Source organism: Anabrus simplex, chromosome 1 (assembly GCF_040414725.1).
Source record: "Anabrus simplex isolate iqAnaSimp1 chromosome 1, ASM4041472v1, whole genome shotgun sequence".
Lineage (NCBI taxonomy): Eukaryota > Metazoa > Arthropoda > Insecta > Orthoptera > Tettigoniidae > Anabrus > Anabrus simplex.
This window is the reverse complement of record NC_090265.1, coordinates 1,743,409,339-1,743,433,629: the sequence shown is the minus strand read 5'-3', so window position 1 is coordinate 1,743,433,629 and position 24,291 is coordinate 1,743,409,339. Positions and strand designations below refer to the sequence as shown.

At 40.8% G+C, this 24,291-nt stretch overlaps 1 protein-coding gene across 1 annotated transcript in view; it reads left to right on the top strand.

Annotated features, from left to right (window-relative positions):
* Nucleotides 1-20,010, top strand: part of LOC136882611 (uncharacterized) — a 353,367-nt gene extending 333,357 nt beyond the window's left edge. Inside the window, exons 2-3 of the mRNA XM_067155139.2 lie at nt 15,636-15,771; nt 18,761-20,010. Of these exons, the coding sequence (XP_067011240.1) occupies nt 15,655-15,771; nt 18,761-19,648 (1,005 nt within the window). The 5' untranslated portion in view covers nt 15,636-15,654 and the 3' untranslated portion in view covers nt 19,649-20,010. The remainder of the gene's footprint in view (nt 1-15,635; nt 15,772-18,760) is intronic.
* Nucleotides 20,011-24,291: the final 4,281 nt, after the last annotated feature.

Below are 24,291 nucleotides of genomic sequence, written 5' to 3'. Positions count from 1 at the left end.
TGAAGATAGTAAATGTGTTGATTGGGTTGGTTAGTGAGAAATTAATTGTGCCAGCAAGAGTTCCATAAGATTTCAGACTTTTTGGCTGAATGGTCAGCGTTTAGGCCTTCGGTTCAGAGGGGTTCCGGGTTCGATTCCCGGCCGAGTCGGGGATTATATTTGGCATTTCCCTCGAGGTATCTGTACTTATATTTTCCCCTTTGCTTGCTGTTTAACGTTGTACTAACGCATGATCTGTAATAGATGTTGCAATGGGAAAGGGATAGGACTGTTATACCAACCGTTCCTCAATCAAGATATGAACTGGCGAGAAAATGGTAAATAACAGAAAACTATCTTCCTGGCTGCCAACGATGGGACTCGAACCCACTAGCCTACAGCTACATGTCCCGTACTATGTAGCCAACTCGATCGGGAAAAGGATTAGTATACATTTAATCACCCTACATTCTATAAGTGTCAATGTTTTCAAGCTATACTTTTTATCTCCTTTGAAGCATGTTAAGAATGTCAACACAAATAAATGGGAGAGAGAGAACTTTGAACCTATCTTTCAGTAGCCAGTCAGGCTGCAGTGGCTCCCTTTGTTCAACGTAATGAGTTAATTGTTCACTTGCAGTAAGTGGCATGTGTTTTGTTGGCGCACTGCGGGGCGAAAGTTTAGGAAGAATTATAGGATTGAACAGCGGGTCTTCGCGCTGTGAGTCACTCATGGCATACACCTGCCTCATGGCCATGTATTAGTCTCTTTGAATATAGTGTTTGAGTAGGTTATATGCAGGCAAAACGACTCACGAGCCTTCCCTAAAGCTTCTTCATGCATATCGGTCACGTCACAGTTACCAACATAGAAGGCCATGAACAAAGAAACCATCTACCAAATTAATGTGCAGAGCTTTGCAATGAAAGGGGTATTCTTTCAAGATTTGTATTCGGTTGTGTCCACTTTGTGCCTTCGCAGAAAAAGAAAACCTGCCCCCCCCCCCCCTCGGAAGGTTGGTTAGTAAGAAATTAATTATGCCGGAAAGAGCTCTATAAGATGCCAGACTTTTTGGCTCAGTTAGCGTTGAGGCCTTCGGTTCAGAGGGGTCCCGGGTTCGATTCCCGGCCGAGTCGGGGATTTTAATCACGTCTGATTAATTATTCTGGCTCGGGGACTGAGTGTTATTCCCAACACTTTCATCTTCATACTCAGACAACACACTACACTACCAACCATCACAGAAACACGAAATAGTGATTACTTCCCTCCATATAGGGTTAGCGTCAGGAATGGCATCCGGCCGTAAAACAGGGTCAAATCCACTTCTGCGACGCAGTTCGCACCCGCAATCCCACAGATGTAGTAGAACAAGAAGAGCTCTATAAGATGCCTAGATTAGCATTGTCAAAAACAACCGCTGGTGGCTTTCGCTTTCGTTTTTCTACAAGCCTATGCCAACAGATCTTCGTGCCCAGAGCTCGAAGTTTAGTCCTCTCACCACGTCAGTTGTAAAACTTCACCTAGTGGAGGTTGATACTGCGCGTTTCGGTTTCACGCACGAAGAAAATAAGATTAACTTCTTATTATTACAATAATAGTAATTTTATAATTATAAAACGAAGAATTATCTACAGTCTGTATAAAAATCAGTCTGCAGTGATAAGAATCGAGGGCTTTGAAAAAGAAGCAGCAATCCAGAAAGGAGTGAGGCAAGGCTGCAGTTTGTCCACCCTCCTATTCATTGTTTACATAGAACAGGCAGTAAAGGAAATCAAAGAGGAATTTGGAAAGGGTATCACAATCCAAGGAGAGGAAATCAAAACCTTGAGATTTGCCGATGATATTGTTATTTTATCTGAGACTGCAGAAGATCTCAAGAAGCTGCTGAATGGCATGGACGAAGTCTTGGGTAAGGAGTACAAGATGAAAATAAATAAGTCCAAAACAAAAGTAATGGAGTGCAGTCGAACGAAGGCAGGTGATGTAGGAAATATTAGATTGGGAAACGAAGTCTTACAGGAAGTAGATGAATATTGTTACTTGGGTAGTAAAATAACTAACGATGGCAGAAGTAAGGAGGACATAAAATGCAGACTAGCACAAGCAAGGAAGAGCTTTCTTAAGAAAAGAAATTTGCTCACTTCAAACATTGATATCGGAATTAGGAAGATGTTTTTGAAGACTTTTGTGTGGAGCGTGGCATTGTATGGAAGTGAAACATGGACGGTAACTAGCTCAGAAAGAAAGAGAATAGAAGCTTTTGAAATGTGGTGTTACAGAAGAATGCTGAAGGTGAGATGGATAGATCGAATCACGAATGAAGAGATACTGAATCGAATTGGCGAGAGGAGATTGATTCGGCTAAATTTGACGAGAAGAAGAGATAGAATGATAGGACACATCTTAAGACACCCAGGGCTTGTTCAGTTGTTTTCTGAAGGGAGTGTAGGTGGTAAGAACCGTGGGGGTAGACCAAGGTATGAATATGACAAACAGATTAGAGCAGATGTAGGATGCAGTAGTTACGTTGAAATAAAAAAATTTTAGCACAGGATAGGGTGGCATGGAGAGCTGCATCAAACCAGTCTATGGACTGATGACTCAAACAACAACAATTATAAAACAGAAGATACATTTTCTGTGTTCCAGTTTTACGTACAAGAGATCATGTGGTTCACGATGATTATTATTATTATTATTATTATTATTATTATTATTATTATTATTATTATTATTATTATTATTATTATTATTACAGAAGTGATCCGTATGTGTTTCTGTATTTCGAATTCATGCGCAGAAAGATAGCGTCTATTATTATGTTCGTTTTGGACGTCTAGTGACCACGCTTGGTAGGCCTACATTATGTTCACCTTTTCTTCCTACTCTCAGCCAGTGTAGTATCTTTTCATCCTTTCCCCTGTTCTTTGTGTAGGATTATTTTCTACTGAGTGAGTGGCTGCGTGTTTTGGTTCACGTAGCTGTCGACTTACATTCAAGATGTAGTGGGTTCGAACTCCACTGGCGGCAGCTATGAAAATGGTTTTCCGTGGTTTCCCATTTTCACATCAGGCGAGTGATTGGACTTTACCTTAAAGCCACTGGTCACTTCCTTCCCTCTCCTAGCCCTTTCCTATCTCTACCGACATAAGAGATACCTTTGTCGGTGCGACGTAAAGCTAATTGTAACAAACGAAAATTATTTTTCATCACCAGATCCTGTCCTCACACCTGAAAACCTCTGAGCTCCTTGACTAGTTGTCTAAATGGAACCCTGTCCACTATGTCGTCTTCTTTTACCCCATCTTAGGAGGTCCGTTCTCACTTTCCGAAACCATTTCAGCTCTGTTTTCCGCTTCCTGAAAAACTGATTCTTTTCGTCAGCCATCAGTAGGTGTCAATAGAACAGTATCCTTCTCGTCCTCATCACTTAAACCACTCCTTCTGTCTTCAGGTACAATTCTTTTGTATTATTATTTGCTTTACGTCCCACTGACACATCATCCGGCAACAATGGAATACGAGTGAGAAGGAAGCGGCGTGTGTGAAAATGCAAAACCACGGGAAACCATCTGCAGGGTATCCGACAGTGAGGTTCGGACCAACTGTATCCCGAATGCAGTCTCACAGCTGCGCGATCCTAACCGCACGACTACTGACTGTATATTATTATTATTATTATTATTATTATTATTATTATTATTATTATTATTATTATTATTATTTCATTTGTATATTTATTCTTAATATTTTAAACTGGAAGATCTCCGTATGTGGTATGAGTAACTTGTCTTGTACAAATGGGTGGGAAAACAGTGCCATTTACAACTCAGAAAGTTTCTGTGAGTCATACGGGCAGACCAGAGTTCGATGACGCGGACTAGTTGTTATTGTATTGGGACCGGGAAGAGGTTCGGAGCGTGGTCTTAGTATGGCAAGAGGATCGTCTACTCATGATTGGATGGCCAGGATCAGTCTCGACGTATCATATGAGAGTAGGGGGAAGCTGAGGTCTGTTTAGGCATGTGAGAAAACGGTGGAGAGGACTTGACTTAAGACGGCAGAAGTGAGGAAATGTAACTTATTTGAAACGTTGTTGACGTGAAATTTTGTCGAATGTGATGTGTGGTACTGACCTACAAACTGTGGAGTGCTTAGGCACTTGGTATTTTATCACTTGTGGCGGCTTGGTATCTTATATGTTGATGAGAGCTATGGGGTGCTGTATTTCAAACTTTCCATAATTTATGTTCTGGAGCAACAAGCGTGTGTTGCTCGAGCGAATGTACCTTTAAACCAAGTGTTAGAGCCAGTGAACACAGTATTGGGTATTGTAAAGCTACAGTGTGTGATATAACAAGTGCCAATTATGAGAATATGCAAGTTGTGTTGATATACAGACAGCGAAGGTACATCCACATATATATGCTTTGTAATGAACTTTCCTCGGGCTGACTGCAAATGGTAGCTTAGTCCGAGCTTTTGGTTTCCCACTGTTTTTGTTGTTGTTGTTGTTGTTGTTCTTGTTGCAAATATTGAGTCTTCCAGCAGTATTTTGTGTATGTACTCATATGTATATTTTGGTGTGCTGATGAGGTGCTCATGCACGGATATTGTTCAGAATATAGTTAATTATTTTATATTGAGTGTAGTTATTGATGAACCTAGGTGCAGTTCCTACCTATTTAGTCTTTTTCAGAAAGCTAGGTAGGGCCTGAAGCAGATGTATCAGCACGCAGCTTTTTGTACACGCTCTGGGAGAGAGAATTATCATGCTTTATTAACATTTGAGGGAACCATTCTGGTGAACTCTGGCGCCCATACCACGGACTTTTCTATTATTTCTATTATTTTTGTTACTTTATTTTATTTCAATGGCATTATTACGTTATTTCAATTTTAATTATTTCAATTACACAATAATAATAATAATAATAATAATAATAATAATAATAATAATAATAATAATAATGATGTTACAACACACACACACACACACACACACACACACACACACACACACACACACACACACACACACACTGCACGGATGTTTGCACTTCTAATTAAACAGTAAATACGATCAACGTTGTGTATTATTTTTATTCACAATAAAGTTACAGTAGAACAAGCAAACCGGAAACGTGCTTTGGATCAGCTATCACAGAGCTACACGGGCCTAAGGAACACGTTTGCGAAACGGATCGTTGTTTCCTGTTAACTCATTCGTCAAGTGACTTGCTTCGCTATGGTTGGAGATGTAACCTATTTGTATATACATGTGGGAAGAATAAGGAATACCAAAAGCATATTGCTAATAATGAGCAAGAGCACTATATGTTAGGCTTTTTACATTTCTTCTAAACTTTGTAAGTTGAGCAACGTTAATTTTATGCAGATGTTCATATAGGGAGTGCGTTACTGAAACCAAATCACGCGAACTTGATATGCTACGACTCTCAAACATTGTGAGACAAATTGTAGTGAAGGAACGTGTAACTATTAAAACTTTTAACAGTTTTACTGTGCCTAATGTCTCGTTCTACTCAGTGTATTAGATTATGTTGAGGAAACAAAATTTATTCTGTACACAAACACCACGTGCTTACTTGGTTATGCGTAGGTAACAACAACAATAAATATTTTGACATAACTAAATACTCCTTTGGCTACTACCTGCTCTCATAGAAATACTGTAGACCTACATAAAGTCTTGTTTAGGAATACAGCATAAACAGTGAACGACAAATGAATTGTAAAACTATATTGCGTACACATAATACACTCAGCCAGGTACATTATTGTTGTACATATCTCCACTTCCTTTTGTATCCGTTTATACTTAGTGTAGTAATAATTAATAGATGATGATGATTATGATGCTTGTTGTTTAAAGGGGCCTAACATCTAAGGTCATCGGCCCTTAATGGGACGAAATGGACGACATGAGATGATAATTAACATATTAAAATATATCCACTGACTAGAGTTTAAAATAAACGGTGATTAAAAATGATTATGAGATTAAAACAATCAGTGGATCTAATTCGCAATGCCTTATTTTCTAATAAAAGTATAGAAAATAGAGGTGACAATGGAATAAGGCATTGCCTGGAAGTACAGATTCACGTCAGAAGTGAAAATAACACATTAAAATACGCAAACACGAACTAAAATAGAGTCAAAGGGATAAAAGCGCAGGTAACACAAATACACTAAGACGAAGGACTTTATTACTATACGCGCACTTTTTCTTGAGCCCGATTTTTACGGGGTGAGGAGCAAGGAGGGAGTGCTGCCAGTTCCGGTTATACTGCCAACTGGATGGAAATGAAATCTGAATTGAATCGATAATATGATCGATCGATATGAATTTCCTAAACATTTATTATCTTACGTCAACAATTGTGTCACACATACATTATTTAACATTATATAACATTTCTCAATGCGAATCTTGTTACTAGCATGAATTATATAGTTTGGCTTTGCTGTGTAAACAACAACAGTACTAGTTTGCGAAGTGTACGCCAGATGTCGCAGAGCGATGAATAAGCGATTCATAGTTTGTGTTTCAAAGGTTGCCGATATGGATGTCGAAGATAACCGAGGTCTACCGATTCCGCACTAGCGAGCTCCGGGCTCAAGAAAAAGTGCGCGTGTAGTACGCGCGATAAAAAAAAAAAAAAAAAAAAAAAAAAAGACCACTATCCCTCATAAAACGGATGACGAGGTCTGCAGACTGCTCGCAATCTCGCAGGATGAGGGAGATGGTACTCGGGAGTGTTAGCCTACGGCGCAGATCGACCAGATCCACGCACTCCGTAAGGATATGTACCACGGTAATATGATCGCCGCAAGTACCCACCGAAGGAGGTTCTCCTTTCAATAGATGGGAGCGTGTTAATATACCGTGGCTGATCCGAAGACGATGTAATACTACTGCTTCCCTCCGAAAAGTCCGAAGGGAAGTCCTCCATACCTTCCTTGTACATTTTATCGCTCTCAGCTTATTTATAAGTGGAGTTGCCTGCCACTCCATCTCCCATAATTAATAGATAGTCCCATATAAGTCATATGTAAATGCTTCAGCTAAACCCAGTTTTCTACTGTAAAGTTTATGTATTTTAAACCTCAGTATGATTATATATTAAATATCAAGGTAATTAACTGTTTAAATGTCCTAATAGTTTGTTTGTGTTCACAGGATCTGATAGGAAAAGATAAATATCTATGTATGTTTTTCTTATTATTATTTTAAATTAAAAATAGTTTCTTCTCTTCCAACTATGTAAAATGTATATCTCCTTATCTGTACTGTTAATCAATTTTTGTTATAGCTATTTATGAAGTCTGTAAAAATGACTGCTCAAAAATAGTATGTCAACCAGATACCCTATTTTATGCGCGAAAAAGTACAAAATGAAAAAATAAAAAACAAACACAAAAACCCCTCCCTCCTGTGCCTGCACAATCTAATAAAGAGTATTAGTACCCTAACCTCAAGACCATCCAGCCATCCAACACATCCTCAAAACCAATAATCATTTTCTTCCCCATCTCCCTCTTCCTCCAATCCCTAATACTCCCGTTCAATACCCTGGACAGGGAGAAGGCGACACTCTCTAGGTGGCCCGCCCCACCCTTTTAGGGTGGGGAATGAAAACTTGGAAGCAGCAGCATTGCTGTGGATTTGCTTGCGCCTTGACTCCGCATATCGCCATCTAGTCTTTACAGCACAAACTAATAGAAGTCATCTGCTCTCAGTTCTTCCCGTGCTCAAGCCCTTAGCTCAACAATGTATTCTGTATGGAAAAGCCCTGAGGCCATGGCTTTGACAGAGCCATCACCTTTTAATTTTTTTATGTATAATTACCAATTTCATGCAGATTCTCCAGCACCTTCTGCACATCATCTCTGTTTCGCGCCAAGAGAGCAAGAAAACCAAACATTTAATTTCCTTTCCTCTCGATGTAAAGGTCACAGTTAATGAAATTAAAAATAACGAAACGCGTGTCAAAATCATTGCTTATGAAGAAGTAAAGAGGATATTTATCGGTTGTCGACCTGCTAGCTTCCCGCCGGAGAAATGATGCGTGACCTGTGGCACTCCGTCCAGTACGGCTGCTATGACCATTATGGTAGCAATTGAAGCCAATCTAAGAGTGTCACGCCATCTCCAGTCAGCCGGCACGCAACTTGCTACACCATGACCTTTAACGTGTACAGCAGGTACAAGTCAACATTCAATTGACTGGTTTATTATTTCTGAACAAGACAGACATTCATTATACGAGTGCAGTCATCTGGAACTTCCGCTGCATTACCTTCCTTCGCTGCTTTTAAAAATAAAAAAGTTTACCCAGGCTGCAGACTCAACTATGAGAAATTCAGCCAAATCATTTGACAACATTGTACTATATTGTGGTGAGATAAATAGCAGCGAATGGCATGATAGTAAAAGGGTTTTGCCGGGCTGAGTGGCTCAGTCCGGTGTTATTCGAAGGTGCTCAAATATGTTAGCCTCGTCTCGGTAGATTTACTTGCACGTGAAAGAACTCTTGCGGGACTAAATTCCGGCACCTCGGCGTCTCCGAAAGCCGTGAGAGTAGTTAGTGGGACGTAAAGCAAATAACATCATTATTATTAGTAGTAAAAGGGTTGAGAAGTCAGGTTGTAAGTTTCACCAAGAGGAAGAGTCATTTGTTTTAATTACTGTGTCAACGGGGTGAAAGTACCTCATGAAGTCAGTGTACTTACCTGGGATGTAAGGAAATCCTATCTTCATTGGGGGTAATCACGTTAACGAGGTTGTGAAGAAAGGCTACACATTAACAGCTCTCATAACCACATGAAATAAACTACAGTGTGTTAATATGGAGGCTATCCTAGTGTGTGTAACGAATTGTGTATTTGGACCTAGAATTGGAATATTTAACTCTTTCGAGTAGGCCTACTGCCCCAGTTTTTTCTTATGTTATTGTAAAGATGCATAAAGGTCACGCTCAGATAGCCGCTGCTAGCACCGGGATTCAAACCATCGATCTTAGGAACGTTGCAGCTTTTGTGATCGAAGTCACGTTCAACGAAGGACATCGTAAAGTCTTGATTTTGAGAATGTCATATAGCAATGTAACGGGGAAGAAATGTTGGTTCATTGCCGTATAAAAGTTTTGACTAATAATGCAAAGCACAAGCTAATTAAGAGGATATCATGCTAGTAACATTTCTAAAACACGTACATGTATTTAATTAATCTCATAGACAAATAAACAGTCTGTTCATGATAACTGAGATGGATTTTGTAACTTTTGTTAACAAAATGACCACAGATATTTTGCAACATCGTTTTTGGGGACCAGTTAGAAAACTGTTTTCATAATTCGCTGTCTTCCAACTGAAATGGAATGTAGTTAAGAGGTCATGCGTGTCAGTATATGTTCTTAGTTAATGAAGTGATCTACCTAGCGCGGTAAAACTTTTCATATCGACAGTCTTAAATCTGTTTACAAATGGAGTTGTTGTAAACGCGTGCACAGAAATGGTGTGTCTACATAAACAATCAGCATTCCCCCACTCCAGTACTAAAAAGGAGGGAAGGGAGTGAAGGGGTAGTGTTGAATGCCACTTAATTATTGAAAAGGAAGGAAAGGAATGATCGGGTTGTGCTGAAGGTAAGCCTACAGAGTGCATATTGCTATACATCTGTCACTGAGCCCATTTCAATCAAAACAAAGACTTGTAGCACGCTGTCTGCCTGTAGCAATTGTGCTAAGCGAGGAGGTGGGGGGGGGGATGCCATGCTTTGTTTATATCGGGACACCATTTGTGTGCATGCGTGTACACCGCTGTATTGCCACAGGAACGTTTGTGCGAGAAACAAATATTTTTTGAAATAAATAAATAAATAGAGGGCATCAACCGCAGAAGTTTCGAGTAATCGTACCGTCGAGTATTCCTCCTTTGGATCTACTACTACTACTACTACTACTACTACTACTACTACTGCCCACACGTTGGTGGGACAGCTAATGTGAAAAGTTTCGCACACGTAACTAGGCCACGTTTTACGGCCAGATGCCCTTCCTAAAGCCTACTCCATGTGGAGGAATGTATTCACTGTTGCGCGTTTTATGTGATGGTTTTGATTTACGTATGTCTTATGGATGGCCTGTTGCCATTTCTTGATGGATGCACTATTTTTGTATCCGTCTCTTGGCACAGGCCAAAGCAAAGTATAGCTTCCACCGAAGTCCCAGTCTCATCCATGGCTGTGGCAATATTGAAGCTGCTGGGGGTATGGTGGTGCTGAGTGATGACATTTGGAGCACAACTAGTGTCGAGTGTTATGAAAGGTGATGCTCATAGGATCAGTCGTACTGCAGTAGCACCTTCTGGTCCAGTGAGGAAAGCAATGGTAAACTACCTCACTCCTCATCTTGCCTATGTATGTATGTATGTATGTATGTATGTATGTATGTATGTATCAGTGGCGGCGCGTGACTTTCATCACTGGGGGTTCAAAAGAAGAAAAAATTGCCTCCCCCCCAACCTCTCCTCTCCCCATCTCCGCCAGCTTCTCTTCCATCGTAGGCCGTAACCTCCTAAACTAAGATGACAAGTTCTAGAAATGTGATCAAATACGAGAGGAGCAGAAAATACGGTAGGCCTACATGCCGAGTTTTACCACATGCAAAATAAGAAATAACTGCTTCATTGAAGTCCGCAGAGTCTCGAACAAAGTTCCTTTCAATTGACAACATAGCAAGAGCAATAAGTCTATCCTCGGTCATTGTGCTGCGCTAGAAAGTCTTTATTCTCTTCAGGGTAGAGAAACACCTTTCTGCTTCCGATGTCATGGGAATAGTACTGTATAATAACAACTATATTTAAAAGTTTTCATTGGTATTACCTTGCCGCTATTCTTTGCCTCGATGATTTTTGAGTTAAGTTTCTCTCCAAAAGGTAATTATTCCAAAGAAGGCAAATTAATAGGTGTTTAGTAAGTAATGATATATTTGGGACAAGATATTATTTGGAATTTGACAGTTTAATGTGACTTTTGGTAGTAACGATGCTTTTCAACACTAGCGCTAGTTAGGTGCACTATTCTCTGTTGCCTAGTCAAATTCCCGTAAGGCCAACAGATGGCAGGCACATACCCCAACCCCAACAACACGACTAGCTAGTCTTGAGACAATGGCCTATTGCGCATGCGTAAAGAACAGAGATCCGTTTCTGCGATATCCTGGTCTTGCCTTAGTGCTGGCTTTCGTCCCCCCGCACCTCGCCACTCCCTTCGCCTATGTACGGACGGAGGGATCGCCTTTGCAAGGGGGTTCATTCCAGACAAGTATCCAGCCACAGACCTTGCGCAGCTCACATGAATTGAAAGCCAGTACGAGTATATTACGGATAGAGGGACTTAGCAAGAGCTTCGAGATTGACAAGGGAGTTATGAAAATTACATAGTTGAGTACAATTTGATATAAACTGGAGGTTCATTGCTCCATTGCGCTATACCAGAAACCGCCACTGGTATGTATGTATGTTCAGTCCGTCAGTGATTCCGCAAGTGGGATCCTCAACAGCTCTGCCATCAGCTGTCATAGATGGCCTAGGCATCACTGAAGAGGCGTACTAGGGAAATGAGGAGTGAAGTAGTTTCCAGTTGCTTTCCTCACCGAGCCAGAGTTGCTATTACATATCAGTATGCCAAGCCCACTGAAATGCATACACCAACCGACCCCATGAGCAACATTTTCACACCATTCATAGCAGGGACTGGCTGCATAAGGATTGGCATTACTAGCATTGCTCATACCTCAGTCACTTTCATATTGTCAAAGCCAAGGATAAGACAGAGACAGATCTATGAAAGTAACAAAATTGCTCTAGTCTATACCAGAAGACATATTGCACTGTAAACACTAGGTCCTGCCAGCAAAGGCATTCATCTTGCTTAGTACGCCTCATTTGGGCTCTGCCATTGGTTTTTGCGGTTTCCCTATAACTGCATAACCTTTGACGGTGCTATTTGAGGATCCAACCAGCCTCTGGGCTGATGACCTGACAGACAGACAGACAGACAGATAGACAGACATGTCTTATGGCTGGAGGTCATCTGAAATTAGCGATACAAATGTGAAACGAGATGTCACCTAGCAACCGTTGATGGACGGCCATGATTGAGTCACACATAAGACAGATTAATTATCGTTTGACTTTTAATGTTGTAAACATGTCTTAGCAGACAAAGTAGGGGTCCCCATACTACGAAACAGGTACAATTAAGACATTTCCTCAGTTGTGCCGAAAGTTGGAGGGCTAAAGGGTTCGGAAAGGTTCCAAATTATGAGTCTTGGATAGCTCTATCAAACTAAAGAAATCAAATTTTGAAAATTACGGCCTAAATGCAGTTCCGGAAACCAGCCTAAAATCGCCTGTTTCTTTACTCGTTTTCCTTTTTATTCAGATCCTATCCTAATTTCTTTCTGTAATGTGTTCCTTGGTTCAATACCCTCAGGCTATTTGATTTTTTTAAATTTCCACACCGAATATAAGGGCTTAAGTGAAACTGCATTGACTCACATTAGCGCTCGTAGTGGTAGATAAAGGCAAACTGCTAATATCCATCTCTTATTTTGCACTCTTGCTTCTCTGTCTTGACTGGAAAATCCTTGCACCGTGAATACTGCCTTTGCTCCCTTTGTCGACCGAAACCGCGTGCACTTGTACGGTCTACTTAAACATCGGTTTGTCAATACAAACATCCGTGCTCGTAAACATGTGAAGCAAGCTCACTGTCTGCCTAAGACCATTTCTGACTCTGGTTTACTAGAATATTTTTCCTTCATTACTGACTTCATAGAATAAATCAGAATTGCATATAATTGTATGCCATTACAAGGTATCCCTTAATACAAAGTAATATTCCTATATGGGTTGTTGGAATTCAAGAGTACAAACTGGGGCATATATTCATTTATAGGAAGGGGAGTTAGGGATTGGAATAACTTACCAAGGGAGATGTTCAATAAATTTCCAATTTCTTTGAAGTCATATAAGAAAGGGCTAGGACAACAACAGATAGGGAATCTGCCACCTGGGTGACTGCTCTAAATGCAGATCAGTATTGATTGATTGATTGATTGATTGATTGATTGATTGAAGTTCCTGTCCCGACACTCTGGGATCGAGTCCCGGCTGCCCCTTATCTGACAGGCCACCGATTCGACCCTAACAACGATGATGCTGGATTTTGAATGTAGAACTAGTAGTTTTTTTGTAATATTTTCTTTCCATACACTTGTTCTTGTTGGGTAATTGTTTTAACTTTATTATTACACTACTGTAAGTGACCATAGCCACCGCAATATTTCCCAATCGTGATGCATTTGTTAATAATAAAAACAATAAAGATCTCTGGCATACATTGCTCACTATCCTACACTGCCGAATACTGCTTCATATAGTAGTAAATATAAATCTTTATCCATAATTAAAACTGTTACCACTGAGCAAGTGGCTGTGCGATTTGGGTCACGTATCTATCAGGTTGCATTCGGTAGATAGTGGGTTCGAAACCCACTGAAAATGGTTTTCCGCGGTTTCCGAATTTCACACAGGCTGTACCTTAATTAACACCACGGCCTCTTCCTTCCCTATCCTACAGTTCATTCCACGTTAAGAAAACAGTATTGTTCTTATGACAACAGAGTCGCCATATCGAATGGCTCTGATCACGAGAAAACGGTGACACAAACATTTGTGAAATTCAGTATTTACATTCAAGATAAAAAGCGGAAGAAACTAAGCTGCAAATTATTTTTATGAACTAAAAGGGATGGGGTGTTTACAGGGGCTATTTTTGGTTTGTACAGACTCAGAGGTAAACTACGGCATATAAAAAACCTCAGTATTGAAGTGTAAGGCAAATTGCGGGAGAAAATAGAAAATCAATATTTTTTATGGGTTTGAAGGTGGAGGGGTGCATTAATTGCATTCAGTAAATTTCCCCAGGTCCGCCTCTGTGATGTAGTGGTTAGTGTGATTAGCTGCCACTCCCGGAGGCCCGGGTTCGATTCGCGGCTCTGCCACGAAATTTGAATTGTGGTGCGAGAGCTGGAACGGGGTCCACTCAGCCTCAGGAGGTCAACTGAGAAAAGGGGGGTCGATTCCCTCCTCGGCCATCCTGGAAGTGGTTTTCCATAGTTTCCCACTTCCCGTCCAGGCAAATGCCGGGATGGTACCTAACTTAAGGCCACGCCCGCTTCCTTCCCTCTTTATGTTTATCCCTTTCAATCTTCCTATCCTCCCACAAGGCCCCTGTTCAGCATAGCAGATTAGGCCACCTGGGCGAGGTACTGGTCTTCCTCCGCAGTTTTGTCCCCCGACCTAGAGTCTGAAGCTCCAAGACACTGCCCTTGAGGCGGTAGAGGTGGAATCCCTCGCTGTGTCCGAGGGGAAAACCGACCTGGAGGGTAAACAGAAGAAGAAGAAGAAGAAGAAGAAGAAGAAGAAGAAGAAGAAGAAGAAGAAGAAGAAGAAATTTCCCCAGACAACGGGTAGTACTATTGTGGTGTCGTATCGCTCACAAAAACAATAGTAACAATTAAATGTGGTCGTAAAAGAAGTGGTAAAATTAAAATGCGCTTAAGAAAGAACAGCTAAATAACAAAACCAAGCACAAACAAAACACACGGCCAATATTTTTATCGGTACAAGTTATGCCATGACGTATCGCTGCACTCCACAACAACAAAATCTTCAGTAACAACTTCTGTACAGTACGAAAATAATAGAAAACACAGACACACTATACAATATATAACCAACTCTCGCTCAACGCAAGACAAGTACGCACTGATTTAAAGCCAAAAAACACACGCGAAACAAATAGATTCTGTTGATGACTTCACTACAGAAGTGAGCTGCCGGCGTTTCACAGAGTGAGGGACTACTCGATGCTTATACTAGAGCAACACAGAAGAAGGAATCTGAAGGAAGACAGCGAAGCTATGGCTGTTCCTGCCATTGTGCTTCCTCCCTACGAATATATTTACGAAAAAGAAAATGTTATTTAGTTCTTTTAATAATTCACTGGCAAAAATGCCTCAACCTTTTTATCTTTCATAATACATTACGAAGTACGGTATAAATATCCCTTAATCGCGAGGAATTATGCTTGTCCCAGAGAGGGTGTGTTCACTCCTTGTAGGTCCATAAGAGCAATACTGTTTTCTTAACGTGTAATGAGCTATAGTTCTTTCAGATCCTTGCGTCGCCGGAAACCTACAGTGTGTTAGAGCGACGTTAAATTAACAGAAAAAATGTATACCCCCACCTTGTCGACCAACATTCTGGAGGTGACTTTTTCCACCAACGGGCCTCGAACCGCCTAACCACGGTCTCAGACCAGAGAGACTTGACGCCACCGGGTGGATTTACTCTTGGATGAACTTGAGGAAGAAGGGACCCCCCACCCCACCTTGATTAGTTCGTGGCCCTGGCGCTGCTTAGTTACCTTTGTCATTTTATGAGTTCGATTCTTGGGTATGGAAGAGTGTAAAATTATAACATTGACTTGTATGTAGTGAATGTTTGAACAATGCTGTTTTGACATCTGGTCTTCTTCTTTTGTCTGTTACAGTAATCAAGAAGAGAACGAGATGGAGGAGCGAATAGATAACCTGGAAGAAGCCCGTAAAATCATCAAAGATTTGAGGGAGAAGCACCGGGCCCAGTCTCATCAGCTACTAGCCTGGAGACGACGAGTCAAGGCTCAGGTAGAGTAAATTTAATTTTACATCAGTAACATTTAGCTCCTTCGTGGATCGGCGGTAGTGTCGGCTTCCGGATCTCAAGAACGCGAGTTCAAACCCGGCAGAAGTAGTCGGGTTTTTGAAGGGTGTCGTACAATGACGACATTCCTAAATGCAGATCAGTATTGATTGATTACATCCCACTAAAAGAACTCAGGAGAGTCATTTCGGTGTTTAGCCGTCAAAATTAAAAGTCGGCTATAGATAACCCAACAAAGATCCGGTTTACTCTGTCATCTGGTAGTAAAAATTAAATGGCGTATGGCTTTTAGAGCCGGGAATGCCCGAGGGCAAGTTCGGCTCGCCAGGTGCAGGTCTTTCGAATTGACACCTGTAGGCGACCTGCGTGTTGTGATGAGGATGAAATGATGGTGAAGACGACACGTACAGTACTCCCTGCCCCCGTGCCAGTGGAATTAACCGAATATGGTTAAAATTCCTAACCCTGCTGGGAATCGAACCCGGGACCTCTGTGACCAAAGGTTGTGTTTTCGGAGACGCCGATGTGCCGGAATTTAGTCCCGCAGGAGTTCTTTTACGTGTCAGCAAATCTACCGACACGAGGCTGTCGTATCTGAGCACCTTCAGATACCACCGGACTGAGCCAGGATCGAACCTGCCAAGTTGGAGTCAGAAGGCCAGCGCCTCAACCGTCTGAGCCACTCAGCCCGGCGCTAGACAGCAGCAGAACGGAATGCCGGGTAGGCAGGCCTCCTACATGGCACCACTTCAGAAGGTCTGAACCATGGTAGCTGAGTCCATACGATGATGATCATTATTACTACTACCTGCAGGCCTTCGGGCTGAGCAGCGGTCGCTTGGTAAGCCTAGGCCCTTCAAGGGCTGTAGTGCCATGGGGTTGTTTATAACTCATGCTTCTTATTATTGTTTCATGTAAGGGTCACCGGGTGCATGCACTGTACAGTACATAGTGCGTGAAAGACTTTTTTTCTTTCTTTTTTCGCAATTTACTTTACATCGCACCGACACAGATAGGTCTTAGGGCAAGGAGTGGGAAGGAAGCGAAGGTGGCCTTAATAACGGTACAGCCCCAGCATTTGCCTGATATGAAAATGGGAAACCACAGGGCTGCCGACAGTGGGGTTCGGACCCACTAACTCCCGAATGCAAGGTGATAGCTATGTGACCCAAACAGCGCGGCTACTTGCTCGGTTAAAAAGTTTTCAAAAACCTTTGTTGATTTACGTGTTGTTATCGTGATCATAGTCCGACTCGTTGGCTGAATGGTCAGCGTACTGGCCTTCGGTTCAGAGGGCCTCGGGTTCGATTCCCTACCGGGTCGGGGATTTTAACCTTCATTGGTTCATTCCAATGGCCCGAGGGCTGGGTGTTCGTGCTGTCCCCAACATCCCTGCAACTAACACACCACACACAACACTATCCTCCTCCACAATAACACGTAGTTATCTACACATGGCAGATGCCGCTCACCCTCATCGGAGGGTCTGCCTTACAAGGGCTGCACTCGGCTAGAAATAGCCACACGAAATTATTATTATTATTATTATTATTATTATTATTATTATTACAGTATTATTATTATCGTGATCATACGCTTTAACCTCTAGTTCTACGTGCAATCCGAATCACTAGTACGCGACTTTAATTTCAAGAATTCCAAAAGCATTGGCGGAGGCATGAACCGCTGCCATATCGGTCAGAAACCACTTGCAATGTAATTCAGCTAGCGTGACCTTTGTGTTAAGTCTGTCTGAATACCTCTAATTTTTAGGAATAAATAAAGAATATATTCTCATACTTTATTATATTTACATTAAATTCGTAGCTCATATTCCTAGGATGATTTCAACATTGAGTTGCTTGCCTGAAGAGCTACAACTGTGGATTTTGTTTCTCGTATCAGAACTGCCGTATCGTGGATGGCGAACCACTTGTCGGAGGTTCTGCGTCCAGGATAATCTTCATCCTATTTCACGTTTCCCTTCGATTGACTCCAATATCATTTCATTTCATCTGTCCTTCATTAATCATTGCCCTAAGAGGAGTGCGACAAGGCCTCGGCAGCCGGCACAATTCCTATCCCAGTCGCAAGATGGGGCTTCATTCATTCCATCCCTGACCCGGTCACTGACTGGAAACAGGCTGTAGGTTTTCATTTTCAGTAGTATGGGGACCCCTACTTTGTCTGCTAAGAAATGATGGGCATCAATATTGTGCGAAAAGACGACGAACAGCAAAAGGTTGGAAGCTGTTGTAAGTGTAGGTTTTTTAAGAGAGAGAACAGTCCGGCTCCATGGCTAAATGGTTAGCGTGTTGGCCTTTGGTCATAGGGGTCCCGGGTTCGATTCCCGGCAGGGTCGGGAATTTCAGCCATCATTGGTTAATTTCTCTGGCACGAGGGCTGGGCGTATGTGTCGTCTTCATCATCATTTCATCCTCATCACGACGCGCAGGTCGCCTACGGATGTCAAATCGAAAGACCTGCAACTGGCGAGCCGAACATGTCCTCGGACACTCCCGGCACTAAAAGCCATACGCCATTTCATTTCATCGATTGTATCAGGCTTGTTAGTGACGTGGTCAATCCGTTAAATCTTGAACACTTCTGCGAAATATTTACATTTCAAAGGTCTGCAGTCGGTTCATTGACGAGCCTTTCAGAGGTCACATCGTAAGCAGCACCAGTAACACAACACTTCACATTGGCGGTCACAATTGACCTCAAGATGTTTTAATTTTAATACTTCTTGCAATGCCGATTCTGGTTTTATTTTCTACATCCAGATCTCATTCTTCTAAGTTAATTTTGCTCTGATATATCAAATTTTGGTGTACATTTTCCATGTTATCCTCATCCATTCCATTACATCTGACTTATTGTGTTAGACCACTGTCGTAATCAATCTGTTTACAATGAAGAGTAGACTATTCAATTCTCTCTCCTAATTCGCTCATGTTTTTGTTTTTACAGGAGGACTTGATGATGAGGCTGAATAAAGAACGGACAGAGCAGCTGAAAACACTGTCATCGCAGTTGCTTCTCTTTGAATCTCGACTGTGCAGGAAGCAGAAGGATATCGGAATACTGTTGGCACAGAGGGAGAGTATAATACTCCGTCAGCAAAGGAGCATTCAGGTGCTGCAGAGTCGACTGGCCGATGCCGGTCTGGACTCGTCCAATCCAGACCTCACACAATATGACTCTCCAACCGGGGAGACCAACCTGGACTCTCTGAATGATAGTGACAGTGCAGTCATCATGGAGGATGGACTCGGTAGTGATCACGACATCATGAGCGTACTGCCTCGTTTGCGTTCTGGCATGGATGCCATTACTGTAGTGCGTAGCGTATCCGACGCTGTAGAGCCATCCAACAAATATTCTTCTCTTCGGCGTTCTAACGGCTTCCTACGTCGACCTGAAATTTTAGAGACAGTGTATAGTGTTGAAGAAGATGGTGATGGAGACGTCCAACAGACTGGTGCAGGTGAAGACAGTGTACCTACCGAAACACGTGTTGAAAGTTCTAGTGCCAAATGTAGGGAAGCATGGCAGACTAGCGGACGTCTTCAGGCTCTTTACGGCAGTTTTGAACGTCTTCACGAGACACCACAGAGGCAGTGTCATTCGAACGGTCAGGTACCGGTAGCTGGTGAGGAACAACAGCAGAGTCAACAGGTGACTACGTATAATCGAGTGATGAGTAACCACAGATCTGTCACCAAACCAAAAGATGTCAAGTACAAACGAATTAATAAAGCCAAATCAAAATCTCTTGAGGAATTAAGGGGGCGTTTAAGAAACTGGGTAGATAAAGGAAATAAGCTTGCAGTGTCATTAGATCAATCATATGCATGATGTTGTAATATTCTCTAAGTATGTTGGTTTACTGATACGGACATGTATATCCTGGAAGAAAATACCACTTCTGGCTTGGAAATAATTGGCAGTGCTTATGGAACACAAACTGTGGCTCATTGAAATGATCTGTGGTGAGATGTAACACTGATATGACGTGTATCATGTTTCAAAAAGCATTTTAAAGGCTGACTATCTGAACATAGAAAGGGAAGGCTTTGGCCTATATACTATTATAATATATAAATTATTGCTTTTAATAAAAATAATCAGTGTTCCTCATTAGACTGCATTCATTACTGTCTAATATCTTTTGTCACTTTCTCTGCAGTTTATATAACTTCAATATTATAAACAAACTATGTACAGATATTTTCTACTTCTCTCTTGTCTACTTTTTCTATGCTCTGAATATACCATCTTAGAATAGGATATACACACTTGGGTAAATGTCTTGCAAACATTGATTCTATCGAAGGAACGTACAGTGGACGCCCTCTTAACCGGCCAGCTCAGGACCAGACCATGAAAAGCAAAGGGTTCATATGTTAATGCTTACTTCTAGAGTTCTGCTGTGCGGATTTTTATAATTATTTCATTCCAAAAATCTTAAATCCGTATTCTCGGAAATCCCGCCGGAAAAGTAGAAAAACTTCTATCTCCGTAACCGTATAAAATATTGAGATGGGGCATTTTTTTAGTTCCATTCCCAGACACAGAAAACTAGAGATGGCTGATTTGAGGAAAGTTACTAAAATTACTCTCTCTGTTGTCAGTTACCATCGGAATCAAGCAACTGAGAGTCGTGCCATGTGATGTAACTTATTACCAAGTGACTCTAACGTACACATACCATGTCATATTAGGAGTGTTACTGCTAGTGTGGTTTGTGCAGTGCATACTTCATATTATATTAGGAAACCCAACAAACACATTATTGTTTATCAGTTACAGAAACTGCCAAAAACATTTTTTTTTCCTAGACCCATTGTATTTTACCAGGCATGGTCTTTATTGCTTGTATTAAAATAAAGGGCCCACCCAGTAGTACTACAATATCAGTCTGGAAACTGGAGTTCCTTTACAAAGCTCTTATACAAACCACAACCATAAAGTATTTTTCAGATTCTACCTGAATACAATAATCTTGCTGACATTTTTGATTGAGCTGCCGATCATTTACTATACAGTACTTTCCCCAACTCTTAATTCATTACACACATTCATCTTTATCTAAACGTTCTGGCGCTTTAAGTTTATGCTGGACTGTTAAAACGTTCCAGTTCATTTTCCCAGCACTTATTTTATAATCTCTAAAATAATCACCCACTCACTGCACTGAATAAATCAGTGACTAAAAATGGCATCTGCTTTTGTACTTAATAAGCAATTTGAAACAACTTCCATGTTGTCCACGAGCAGGGTGGGATTGGAGACAGTGCAGGTACTCGCGAACGTGGGAAACGGAAAGCAACAGCGATATTATTTACCGGGTTGGCCAGTTAAGCATGTGTCCACTGTATTGAATTACAGATTTTTTAAACTAGAAAGAAATACTATAATACCAGGTTTAGTCATCTAAATTCCTGTAGAGCTGTAATTTAAACTTCTCAACATATCTGAACAATTTTTGCCTTAAATTTTGTGAATTAGAAGAAACTTATAGTGCTTACTTTTCAAGGTAAATATGCTACCTATTGACATTGTGATCATTATAATATCCATTAACCTTATCTGCAGCAATGTGCTGGTTCTGCAGCATGATCAATGAGATATAGAGAACTTTCAATTATTTGATTTAAAAAATTCAGAAGTAGGTGTTAGAAAGCTTGGTTTCTTCATATCTCAGATTTAATTCGACTTACAGTGTGACTGATTACCCACTGGGATGTTTGGTGGTCAAAAACATAGAAAGTTTTAGAACCCAAGCTATTTTATCTTTCTTCATACAAAAAAATCTCCATGAAATATATGTAAGAGTTACTACAGTGACACACGTTCATTGAGTTTTGTGCAATTCAGATTCATATGTAAGTTGCACATATCTTGACTTTTGCTGCTTTTTTTTAGTGATCTTCACTGATTGTCATTGAGTAAGTTATTCTTGTTTGAGCATGCACACATTCTCAGGAGGAGAAATTAAAAAACAAGGCTAGTTATTGGCTTTACATTTCTCAAAAATGAAGACAGATGTCTTTAAATATAAGTGAGTTGTATTTGTGCAACATTCAGGCTTTTTTCTCTGGCCATTAAAGAACCTAATTTGTTTCATTTGTTATCAAGCTAATTTCTGATTAGCAGATTTCAGATTTTGGTGCATCTTCATATTGTGTGAAGAACTGGAGACTCCATTTTATTAAGCTTGATTTACCCAAGTTCTGATAATTTTATACAATGGGAAATGAAAGTTCATCAAAGTTTATGTTGCAATGATTAAAAATTGATATGCCAGATGAAATGACCTTTCTAACAGAGGAATGTGGTGAAAGATAATAATTCAAAACCAGATATCATTATACAACTTGTAACACCATCTGGACAAACAATTATTGATATATGAAGGACAGAGTCATTTTTTTATATTACAAGTCTAGATGTCAGACTTCTCTTTCTTTATACAGTCAGTTTTGCTATTCATATCGGAGAACATATTTTTCTCCAGTCTGTATTTAAGTTAATAATGGTTATAGAAAGGGATGGTCTGTATGAGAAACTATAGGAAATATGTCATTTTAAAAATACCTTCCCATGCTAAAAAAAAAAAAATCTGATCTATTCTGTTGTAATACTCATGAGGTGCAGAAGTTGAAAAACAATAATTTATTATCTTGAAGTTGAAGTTTACCCCTTCTGTTGAACTAAAATACTCTCTTCATCCAGGCATGTGTATATTAGTGATGAAGCTTAACTGTGAATACAGTGATGAACAACTGAATTACAGATACCCAACTCGCACTGTGTAGGACCATCTTTTGCTCGGATGACTGCGGCGATGATGGGGTCGACAAGACAAGAGCTGATCGACGACCATTGCGAAATGTACAGAGATTTATTAGGTCAATTTCCACGGTGCTTGCATCCCTCACAACAGCATCCCAGATGTGCTTAATAGGATTGAGGCTAGCATCCTTATACCCATGAAGGTTAATCAAAGCAATCTGCTACAATTCAACTGTGATAAGAAAGTGAATAATCTTGCTGTAGGTGTAGGTCTCCTGGAGGGTGCTGAAGGCAAAAGATGGGTGGATATAACCTGGCAACATTGTTATTGTATCATTTTCCAGTGGCAAATGTATATCTGTATGATGGAGAAAAGATGGGAGTTTGGAAAAGACATAGTGATTACATTTATTGACATTGAGAATGCTTATGACAGTGTGCCCAGATAGTTGGTATGGGACACATTAAGGAAAAAACAAGTTAACAGAGTGGAAGTGCAAATGATAAAAGCTATGTACAAAAATTGTGTTAGTAGTGTGAAGACTAGTATAGGAAAAACAAAATGGTTTAAAGTTGAAACTGGTCTCCAACCCCATAGTATTCATCATAGTCGTGGATGAAATTCATAAGAACATTAAACAGCAATTGGGAAGACAGGCAACAAAAGCCATGTTGTTTGCAGATGATATAGTTATATGTGGTGAGGATGAAACGGAAGTGCAAAACGAAGTAGATGTATGGAATCAAGAGATAAAAAAAATTGGGATGAAAGTAAGCAGAGAGAAAACTAAAACAATAGTGATGACAAGGGGAAGGAAGGAAGGAAGGAAGGAAGGAAGGAAGGAAGGAAGGAAGGAAGGAAGGAAGGAAGAGGAAAGATAAAACTGAATGGTAAAATTATGGAAGTTTCAAGTACTTGGGAAGTGTGATCACAGAAGATGGAAAGATTACCAAGGAAATTGGAAAAAGAATACAACCAGCAAACAGCTTCTACCAGAGTGTAAGGGGTATTATGTGGAACTGAGATGTCCCGAGGAAATGTAAGGAAGTATTATCTTCAACCTATTATGAACCCATACTAACCTATGCAGCTGGATCGTGCACTACAACAAAACAAGAGGTGAGTAGAATACAGGCAGCGGAAATGAAATTCGTAAGAGGTATCGAGGGCAAGACCAGAAAGGATAGAACTAGAAATGAAGAGATAAGGAAAAGGACAGGAATCTTGAAACTTCAAGACAGAATAGAAACAACAAAGCTAAATTGGTATGGGCATATGATGAGAATGGGAGAAGAGAGAGTGCCAAAAAAAGCTTTTTCAGAGAAGTTAACAGGAAAGAGATGAAGAGGACGACCCTGAAAGAGGTGGACAGATTCAGTGTGGGAGTGCATAGAGAAGAGGGGAGGAAAACCAGAAGATGTGCTTAAAAAAGGAGAAGAGTAGTGGAGGTCCTTGATTCACAACCCAACCCGGGAAGCTAGAAACTGGATATGAAGATGATGATGAGATTTATATTAAAAGGCCACATTTTATCTCATATGACCAGTCTCCACATGAGGATACCTTCATCACCAGCCTGAACTGTATCCTGCTGAAGAGAGATCCAATGCCTCATGTTCTTGGTGACACACTCATACACTGCCATCAGTGTACAAACTGGTACCTCGACTCATTTTCCAGGTGATCTTTTACCATGCTTCGA